The sequence below is a fragment of the Anopheles stephensi genome, chromosome 2 (assembly GCF_013141755.1).
Source record: "Anopheles stephensi strain Indian chromosome 2, UCI_ANSTEP_V1.0, whole genome shotgun sequence".
NCBI lineage: Eukaryota > Metazoa > Arthropoda > Insecta > Diptera > Culicidae > Anopheles > Anopheles stephensi.
This window is the reverse complement of record NC_050202.1, coordinates 74441719-74452084: the sequence shown is the minus strand read 5'-3', so window position 1 is coordinate 74452084 and position 10366 is coordinate 74441719. Positions and strand designations below refer to the sequence as shown.

Genomic DNA, 10366 nt, shown 5'->3' with positions numbered 1-10366 from the left:
ATAAGATTGCGTTCAGGATTGACTTGCTGACAATAAACCTATTGAAACAGGTTTTAGAGGTTCTTGAATAAACTTTTGATTAGTAAATATAAAAAAATAGAAATATGATCAGCAAAAAAAAAACAAGCTATCAAGCAAGCTGCAAAACTAACACGAAGTTCCCTTTAACAATCAGTACAAGTGTGCTCCCATTGCTGCGATCGGAGCGATACAACAGCAAGAATAACGCACTTTCTCTAGCAGACGTGCGCGTACCGTGCATCTGGTTGCATTGATTTTCTCCCGTTTGTTAAAACATAGCCTCAAAATAACGGAAGTACAGCGAACACTGTCCAGAACACCACTCGCCAATTACGTGAAACAATGTCTTCCGTTGTGATGAGTGATCATTCGTGGCATGTTCTTCATTTCTCTTCATTTGCACCAACCATCACCATCAACACGCCACGCGCAAGGTGCATTTCTCTCGTCTTATCAGCGCAGAAAAATGGGCTTCCAATTAACGATTGAACAATTGCGTAACTACCTGAACAACACCCCCCCCCCCTCCCCCCTCGGTGTGGTCTGGTTGCGTGTAGGATCGGCAGGCAGAGTGACGGTTGAGTGCATCCCTAGCGCCGAGTGGCCGATATTGTCTGAGAAAAAGTGCGTGGAGGATGCAATCTGGTTCGCCGGATGAGGAGAAGCGCAAAAAGCTGCGTTTTGCCAAACGATAGGTTTTATTGATAGTTGCAGTTTTGCGATTTTAGTTCACCGCCGATTGCTAACCAGTGCGGACCAGATTCCAGCCCGTGCCGAAAGCCCGACCCGAAGGTTTCTGTGGTATTTGCACCAGAGGCAGAGTAGCAAAAAATACCGAATAGTTCTTGTGTGTGTGCCTACCGGGACGCTTGAAATTGTGAGCCAGGATGGGACGGTTTCCGCTGGTGACTGTGCTGCTGCTGCTGTTGTTGGGGACGGTTGTGTTAGTGAACGGTGCAAGTAACACGACTAACGCCAAAAGTGAAGTGGGAAGTGTGACATACCTGGACGTTCTGAGACGGATAACGAATCTTCGGGGTGATGATATACGAAAGAATCTACGTTCGCTGCGTCAGCTTGCCATACAGCACGGGCTGATCAAGAAAAGTGATGTGAACGAGCCCGATGCCAGCACGGAAGAGCAATCGTCGGAAGGGGAAGAATCGTCGGCGGAAACAGAACCGGGTCAGGATTTAACGGCCATTGCTGAAGGTGATTGCGATGGTTTGTTTTATGGATAGGAAAGCAGTGATGAGAAAAGCAGGAATTTGGAGCAAAGTGCAACTTAAAACAGTGCAGCAATTGCAGTTAAGAAATAAGAAGCAAGAAGTAAAGAAGTGCCGTCTCTTTCTATTTGTCTTTATTTTGGCCTAACGAGATCTTACCCTTTGGTAATACCTGCCATTTCTGGCCAGGGATAAATGTACCACGTACGTAGTATGACAGCCAGTCTTTACTACAGAGGGATGGGTCTTGACGGTATTTGAACTACGGTCATTTCTCTATCTCCGGGCAGATAGAGGCAGTCTTTAAGCACTTTAAGTGGAAGCTTTGAAATAGTATTTATTTAAAAATCATAAATTAGAAGATTAAACACTTCTGATGAGCATTATTCTTCAGCTTTCTTTGGGACTATAATCTCGAAAGGTCTCTTTCGTGCCATCTCTGGCTTCCTTTGGCTTGACTTTACCCGCAAGAGCTAAGAAGTTAGTCCTGCGTACTGGAAGCGATACGGGATTCTATCTCCGATCTTGTTGTGTGGAGATCGGCACTAGAATCGAATCTGTCATTGGACCGTCCAATTCATAATCTTAATAATATTAAAATAATATTAAAATTCCGATCATCTAGCTAGATAGATCGCTAGATCACACCAACACGCATGTCGTGGTAGTACGCAGAATTTCACTGCCAGTAATAAATCTCGCCCAAACTAAAAGTACACATAATTGCAATAATCTTCACCTGCAACACATGCACCTCAGTAGCTGCTACAACTTCCCATGCTTGACGCTTTCTGAACACACAGAGCAAACAATCCACATGCAACGGGTAGCGCGCATCGAACCGCGGCCACGCGTGATTGCTTGGAAATGGCGTGGAATAAGAGAGGAATAACTGCAACTGCAGTGCAATCCAAGACAAAGATAAAAAAATGCACTCGCCCGTCCAAACGTACATGCAAGCGCCCGCTAACTCGGTGAGATGCATCGAAGCATAAGCGAAGCTTGCCCACACTCATTGGGTTGGGTGTGCTTGCAGACGGCCAGTGTCGAATAGGAAATGAAGTGGAAATTTTGCCGCCTGTATGGCACAGTTAAGATAAGCAGCTTCTTTCAATACACTCGTTAAGTGAATTGGACGGAACAGGAACACAAAAAAAAAACCCTAAAATGTTTAACACATGGCAATACCGTTCGCTTGTTGTTCGGTTCGTTGCTGATCAATCGTTGATGTCTTTCATTTACCGCGAACGAGCCGCGGCGCGTAATGTAGTGGACCTTGGATGTGTGTGTGTTTTATAAGCAGGCATTTTAAAATCCATTTAATTTCATGCTTTGCTCCCGTTTTTTTGTAATGTTTGTTTTGATTCCTTCCCTCTCTCTCGCTCACAGGTCGTAAGAAAGGCGGCGGAGGAGGCAGCAACAATAACATTGTAGTGGCGGGCGGTGGCGGTGGACACGACGATGGTTCGTACTCGATCAGCATCGAGGACAGTGGCCACAAGAAGAAGGGCAAAAAGGGTAAAAAAGACAAGAAGCATCGTAAGCACAAGCGTAAGGGCTGGAAAAAGCACATGAAGAAGGCGGTCCCGATCGGGCTGGGCATACTGGCGCTGAAAGCCATACTGCTGCACTTCATTCTGAAGAAGCTCGTGCTCGCAACGGCTCTGTCCCTGCTGTTGAGTAAGAAATCGCTGCTAGTGTCGTCGCTGATCGCGTTGAAGCTGTTGCTGCAGCAGCCGCACAGCAGCGACAAGAGCGAAAGCAGCAAGCTGGAGGTGGTCCACATTCCGATCCGCAAAGAGGCCGGATTCCACAAGAAGCACCAGCAGCAGCAGGTACCGTCGGGCAAGATGAAGCTCCCGTCGATCGGTACGTCAGCACCGAGCACGACCAAGGCACCGGCCCCGAGTCTGTCGCTGTACGATCCGTACTCGGGTGGCGCGTCACAGCATCAGATCCAGCACACGCACCAGCAGATGGCTGACTTCGGTGGGAAGTACATTCCGCTCGGGTACGAAACGAATCATTTCCACTTCGATGCGACTCCCTCGGTACCGGCCACGTTCGGCGATGGGCTTAACTCGGTGCAGAACGTGGAGCAGTTCTTTGACGATGCGGACGAGCTGCAGTTCGATCGGCAGGACAATGGGTGGGATGGTTGGAGCGGTTGGAACCGGGGCGAGCGGTTCGAGCAGACGGGAGCCTCTGCACCGGCTAGCGGTGTTGTGGCGGGTGGTAATGGGGGCACTAGTGGTGGTGGTGCCAGTGACGCCGGTTCTTATGGTGGTTGGGGTGGAACCGCATACGGAACAGCGCCAGAGCAGCAGACTGGCAGTAGCTACGGCACGCTCAATCGTAGTCGGTACGGGGAGGTATTTAATGGCTACCGACAGGCACTACAGGCCAATAACCCGCCACGGGTTATGCAGCAGCTAATGGGTAGGAGAAAGCGAAAGTTCTAGGGCGCAGGGTGACCGAGCGTGGACGAAAGAGCTGCGCGATGATGATGAGATAGGGAATGCAGATTATGCCACGCTAGATCGAACCGAAAGAAGCTGAAAATGATGCAGCATTTATGTGACTTAGCTTCGAAACGGTTGAGAATGAAAGAACGCACGAGAACAATCGCGTGAATGAGAAGTTGGAAACCAAAAGAGAGCTTGAGAGAGAGAGAGAGAGAGAGAGAGAGAGAGAGAAGCAGTACAACGTTGGGAACAAAACAAAAAATTAGGAAGCTCTACTCCTTTATTTTGTCGGGAAACGGATTTTTGTTGGAAATTCTGTGACTTTTTGGATCATTTACATATTATTTGGAGGTTTAAAGCACAAAAAAGGTTTAGCAGATTTATCAAAATGTGTTTCAAAAAAAAGGAAAGTGTATTATCCGTATGAAATTCTGCTTGAATGGAAAGCTCAACAAAACAGAAACTTAAGAAAAAGCTTCAATCTAGCACGCTGCAGCGCAAATCCATCGCAACGGAATTGCAAGCGTAACCATAGTAACCCACCGTAATTTATGATTATTTATTACCTATTTGTAAGTGCTAGTGAGAGCATGCTTTGCAGGAATGGTGTAGGTCGAGGTCGCGAGACCCGGGACAACAGGGAAAAACAGGGCTTGTGCAATCAATACGAATAACTTTGGCAACGACGAATGTGACGAATAGATTTTTGACGGTCCGACGATCGACGACGGAACGGGTCGATCGATGATGATGATGATGAAAGTGTCGAATAAATAAATTTCGCTTATAAAGTTACTCCCGCACGGGGTAACTAACCATTGGTAGTGATTTTTTCATGGTGAATTTAAGGGATGGAAATTGTTTTGGAGAAAGAAAAGACATATAGGCGCGATTGCTGGATATCGTTTATGGACGACAATCAATCATGGATTAGATACATAGACTGTCCTTTCTAAAAGGGCTGGATGGGTTTTATTTTCGGGATGAATGTTTTATAGTTTGCCCATGGTTAATACATTCAAAACTGAAAGCTTTCGTTAAGTGTGAGTACCAAAAAAAAAGGGCCAATAATTTTCAGGCAGACAACTTGCTCTCCCGCTTCGACACAAACATGCCGACAAGTGCAGATTGGTGCAAAAGAACAGTGTTGCTCTCACTTTCGATTGGCTCATTATGTAAGCCACGATCGTATCCTGCTTCCAGCATCAAAACCCCACGATCCTCTCCATTCCAGGGGCGGGGTATTGTTTGGCAGGTTGGGCCCTCCCAGAGACAATGCGGTTTCGGTCGGCACAAGCCACCACACCCTTTGGCGGAAGTACAGGAAAGTGCGCATACGGTTCGATTCTTGGAAAAATGACGACGAAGAAAACGCATCTCCATCGAAGCGCGCTGCCTCACTGCATATTTATGACGTGCCCCGCAGCATTGGACGGAACTGTGGCGAAGGGTTTTGGAAGCTCACCGCGAAGCCCTTCTTCCGGGCTGCCGCTGGGAAAAAGGGGAAAGTGAGTCGCACCGTTTTGCGTTTGCGATTACTCAACAATTGGTCAAACACAACCAATTTCACTTTTTCACAATGGCCCCGCGCGACCACGACGACACGTTGGTATACACGTGCGTGCGTGCGTTTGCCACGGGTGGACGTGAAAATTGTCATATTTGCTCATCGAACGAGGTGATGGGCGCTGCCGGTCCGAGACACCCGTATGACACTTTCACGCCGAAGCGGATCCGGACGTACGTACGGTCCACGGCGATGGTTGTATCTGGCTGGGCTCGAGATGTTAAAACGTTTCTAATTGCATCTGTGCAAACAATGGGGAGGCGCTGTAAGGCTGGTGATGTTTCGGGTAAAGCCACAGTTACTTCTTCATGTTTATTGGCTGGAAGTAGTTGGAAAGTGGCCCGGGTAATCCGGGATCGTGCCGGTGGTTGTAAATCAAGCATTTAAATTAGTGCCGTCGATTGAGGTGCAATTTGTTGCTGGATTTTATTAGTTAGTTTGGGATGGTTAAGGCTATTGATGGAAATTAAAGGGAAACGATTTAAGGGTGTGTGACTATCGATTTTTAAAGTTATTGTCGCATTCAGGGATTCATTCAACTTGTAATGGAACATTCAATGTGCTATGCAAAATCGGAAGCAATTTCTTACGAGCTGCAATGTTATTTTATCGATTTGTGGGTGCTTCAAATATTATATAAATTAAGGTATATAATTTGAGGTAATATAATAAAGGTAATAGTTTGCCTCAAACATTTTCCTGAGTCGGTAGAGCAAAGAATTTGACAAAAAAACAGAGGAAAGTAGACTAAACTTTTAAAGGATTGGTTGTGGTTGAAAATGAGCCAGTTTAAAAAAAGCTAGGACATTAGGAGGGGTCCTTGCAGTTTATAGTTGATCGCTGGAAAGATGTTGAAGTTGAAGGACATTTGAGGTGAGTTGAGTTGAAATTTAGCATACGATGCGAGAGTGCGTCATGTGTGCCAACATCTAGAGGACGAAATTGGACTATTGGACTCTCCAACACCAAAGCAAAAATTCCACAATTTCCGTTACCCTTTTCAACACACTTCGAATTACAACTGTTTTCTCCTCAAAACTTCTTACCCACTCTGACTCCTACGGTAGGCTTTAATGTGATTCTCATTACTTTCTCATCCCAATCGCACAACAGTAACAACCTGTTTGATGGGAATGTTTTCTGACCAAAAGCAGTAGCAACAATTAGTATTTGATTCTGTACTTGGAAAGAGCTACTATTATTCAGCGCCCATTCAAAATATTGTACCACTCGCTTCGCTGTAATATTCAGCCAAAATAATTTATGTTGATAATAGCTGAAAAGGCAACAGTTTTAACAATGTAAAATGACCGACTACAATGCACAACACAAGTGATAAGCCAGCCACGCAGACAGTTTGAATGAAAAATGATTCCAAGCAGCGAGCGTCTCGAAACGGGATACAATGGAGCTCCAAAAATGTAAATAGCGCGGGTGGTAAAATCTTTTCCCCTGCGTCGTCAGGTTAGTCAGCGGTACAATCCGGTCCGATTGTGCGGTGGACAGTTTAGTTGATTTGGATGAGAAGCAGGGTCGGAGTGCGGATGGCAGTGGGTCTTACTCATGCTGGGCTAGAGTGAAAGTGAAATTCTAATGAACCGTCTGGCTCCCTCAATACAGCGCAAGGGATGGAATGTTTTGCTTAAGCGATGACACCTACAGACCTACCCGACACCAATGTCTTTCGTGGGACAAAATTTGTGTCAAATTAAAATAAATTTCCGAATCTTGAATCAACACGGAACCAAATCGATCGTCTGGGGAAAAGGGACACACATGTGCGTCCTATGCGTAAAACAATAAGCTTGAAAACGGAACCGGGAAATACGGTTGAATAAACCACCACAACCCACACGGCACCGCTGCCAAAGTGGGCCAAAGACACGTCATAGAAAGTGACGATCCTTTCCCTAACACAATGGAGCGGCAGGAAACGGGGAAAAAGTGGGAAGGACGGCCTCGGGACCCAGTAGCCCGGATACGTCCGCACAAACTGACCCTGAACATGAAGCCGGCTTCCGAGACACGATCGCGAACAGCAGGATCAACGGAGGAATCGCAGTGCACTTTCACTAAACGCTTCGTTCGTTACGATAAATTCCTTCCACTGGAAGTGGATTTTTTTGCCGTTTTTTACCCCGTTGCTGCTCTAGAGCATTCACAGACGCGACTCTAACCCTGGCTGCGGCGGAAAACGGGTATTTTGTGCTTGTTTTTGCAGCTTCTTGCACATGGTGGTAGAAGCCCGCATCCCGCCGACGGTCGTCCAGGTCGTACAGGAAGCGGCCGCGATCGCGGAATTTCAACATGCAACGGTCGCCACAAGATTACCTAACTCGATTGATCGATTTTGTAATCCGGAATGACGCCACCGTTGCTACCGGAAAGTGCGGAACTGTTGGCGGACGCGATTTGCAGCGGGTTTCTCGTGCACTGACGCTTTCAACCCGTTCTAGGCTAAAGGCGACTCGAGATTAAATTCTTGTTCGGAAGCTTTTGGAGCTCGAGTGCTTTTCGAAGCTTCCTCCAAGCAGCAAATGGTTAGCGGATGGATCTTCGAAACGTGGGATACAGAAACAAAAAACCACAGAAAAAAACAAGAAGCGAACCAACGAAACTGCGCTCAGGAATGTCGATTGTTTGCCGGAGGAGAAAGTTTATGGCTGAAGCAACCGGGGCGGGTCCCAGTCCCAGGGAATGGGACCGGGCATCATCAGCATCGACAGCGTATCGCGTCTCATCCGCAATCTTTACGCACTGCGTACGTATGTGCGAGGCGCAGGAAGAACTACAACGCAAAACGAAAAGCAATGGGAAGAAGCTCGAATGAAGCGACAATTTTTGGGAGGACACTTTTTCAGTGCGAAACATACTTACTACCCTGTTTGGTCCCCTTGCGGATCCTTCTGACTGGACGCGATCGTTTGGAAGGGCTTTCCAGGTTACGATGTGTCTAATCTTTAGAAAGATTCACGGGTAAAAAAATAGGTCACCAAGCGTGGCAGATGGGCTGGGATGGGTGGTACGCGCATACAATTATCATCTTGTCGCGTTCCGCGTGAACGCTACTCGAAATCGGCAGAGATTGGGGGACGGCTGGCGAAATGGCAATCGATAGAAGTGGTCTTATGTGGGTCTTGGATTGGATTAGGGAACGAGTACGTCCGGGAAGACGTTAGAGACGAAGGCCGAAGGTGTTAGGGTGTGTGCGCAGAAAATATATGCCCGCACCATTATCCATAAAGGGATGATGTATGGGTGTTTAGCATACGGTAGACAAAAGAAGGATTGATGGTTGTACCGGAAGGAAAGTCACTTTATTGCGATTTAATGATGAGGAGTGACAAGACTTAAGACGAGTCGAGAAAACAGGTGTTTACAAGTTTTAAAGAATTTGAGGGTCAAGATTCATCTGCAATTAAAGCTTGGATTGCTTCGATTGCTTGTTTTATCAAAATCGCGTGTTGTTAAATACATGAAGACACCTGCTTTACGCACTGAAAAACACTGTATTCAACTTATAGAATATTAAAACTTGAAAAAAAACGATAAATCTCTTGTGGAGTATTGATAAACTCTAGTTTAAATTAAGAGTATAAAAATATTAAACAAATTGAGCTATAAGTAGTAGCATTAAGGTATATTTCTTTAAGCTTTAAATAAACAAAATAAAGATTAAAAAGTTTTAGTACTTGAAAACTTTAATAATGTCACATTAAAATTTAAAGAGAAACAATGCTGCTTTAATGAAATCTTTCATTAGTTCATGACAATAACTCCGAATAGTCCGACGCCCTTTTTACGTCTCCATAGCAACGCAACACACTTTTTCAACTTCCTAACATAGCGTGAACGAAAGTTCTCCTTTTCGTCATCAATTGCCGGCGTTTGTTTTTTTTTGTTTCTTTTGAGGGACGCAATATTGGACATGGTTGCTAGGCGTGTGAATAAGTAGACCATGATGCGTTCTCCCGAATATTTGAATAATTGTCCCTCGGCTCGCGTGCTATCCAATTCCACCGGCCGATTATGCGTGGATCGTCGTCTTCGCCGTCGTCACCGTCGTGCTGCGAGAAATTTTTGAAATTCCTTCAGGTGAGGTGTTTTAATTTTTCCCCCACTCCAATCCCCATCTCAGGCACCCCCTGCCCCCTTCCCCCTCACATTTATGTCCACGTTACTTTCTCGCACTCGACCAGGTTCGTTTTCATTAACTGCTCATCCTCGCGGCTGTCAACCGTCGTCGTCCGAAAAGGGTCAATCAGAGGATCGGTCGATCCTCGCGCCCTTTTGCGAGTCCGCGCTTTGACCCGGGACCCGATCGATGCAGGGGCGATGCAGCGCGCCTCGCAGGGTCAGGTCAGCAATGGGGAGAAATTTGATTTATGTTCGCGTGCAATGTACGTGCGGTGAAATTAAACTCGATTGTTCGAGCGGCAGGGTTCGTCGCTGCGCGCGGGAACGCCGCTCGTTGAAGTCTTTTGTCCGTGCGCCCGCGGTTGGCACAGGATTTTGGGGTGTTTGATGCGCGGCGTTGGGGTTGCAAGCTCGCGAAAGGTGACAGAAAAGTGCATTGCGGCTAAAGCGAAATGTGTGCATGTGCATTCCCAGCGAAGCGCGCCGGTTTTGTGACCGATGGATTGATGACGGTGGAAGGTTGGTTCGTTGCTTTCGCTGCGGTTATTGCCTGCTGGTTGGTCCCGTTCGCTGTTCGGAGCCCTTTTCGGTCGTTACGTTTTTTTTTTGGTTGCTGTTGTTGTTGTGTTTTATTATTTCTGTTTCCAATGAATGGCCCATTGGGTTGGGCCTGACAGGTTCGGAGGTGCCGGCAAATTGCAGTCGTTAATCAGTCGACCTTACTTACTCCATCTCCGACGACGGCGGCGGCAGCGGTCGGAGATTCAATTGGCCGATGGGCCGACGAAACCGGAAGAGTTGCACTCCCGAAGGTACCGTTCGCTTGCTTTCAACTTGTTTCATCAATTATGCTAAATATCGACATTTTTGCTTCCCTCCTTCATACGACGACGGATGACGGATGAGTTTTGCAGCGAACATTGCGGGAAACAAATTTTCTTTATAATGCT

The 10366-nt window shown here is 46.7% G+C and overlaps 1 protein-coding gene across 2 annotated transcripts; it reads left to right on the top strand.

Annotated features, from left to right (window-relative positions):
* Positions 1-767: 767 nt before the first annotated feature.
* Positions 768-4068, top strand: LOC118508558. 2 transcript variants are annotated; one of them, XM_036048453.1, is made up of 2 exons: positions 768-1206; positions 2637-4068. In XM_036048453.1, the coding sequence occupies exons 1-2, from the start codon at positions 909-911 to the stop codon at positions 3707-3709; spliced, it is 1371 nt and encodes a 456-aa protein (XP_035904346.1). In that variant the 5' UTR covers positions 768-908; the 3' UTR covers positions 3710-4068. The 2 variants fall into 2 exon arrangements, with proteins under 2 accessions (XP_035904346.1, XP_035904345.1); XM_036048452.1 differs by having other exon boundaries at positions 768-1233.
* Positions 4069-10366: the final 6298 nt, after the last annotated feature.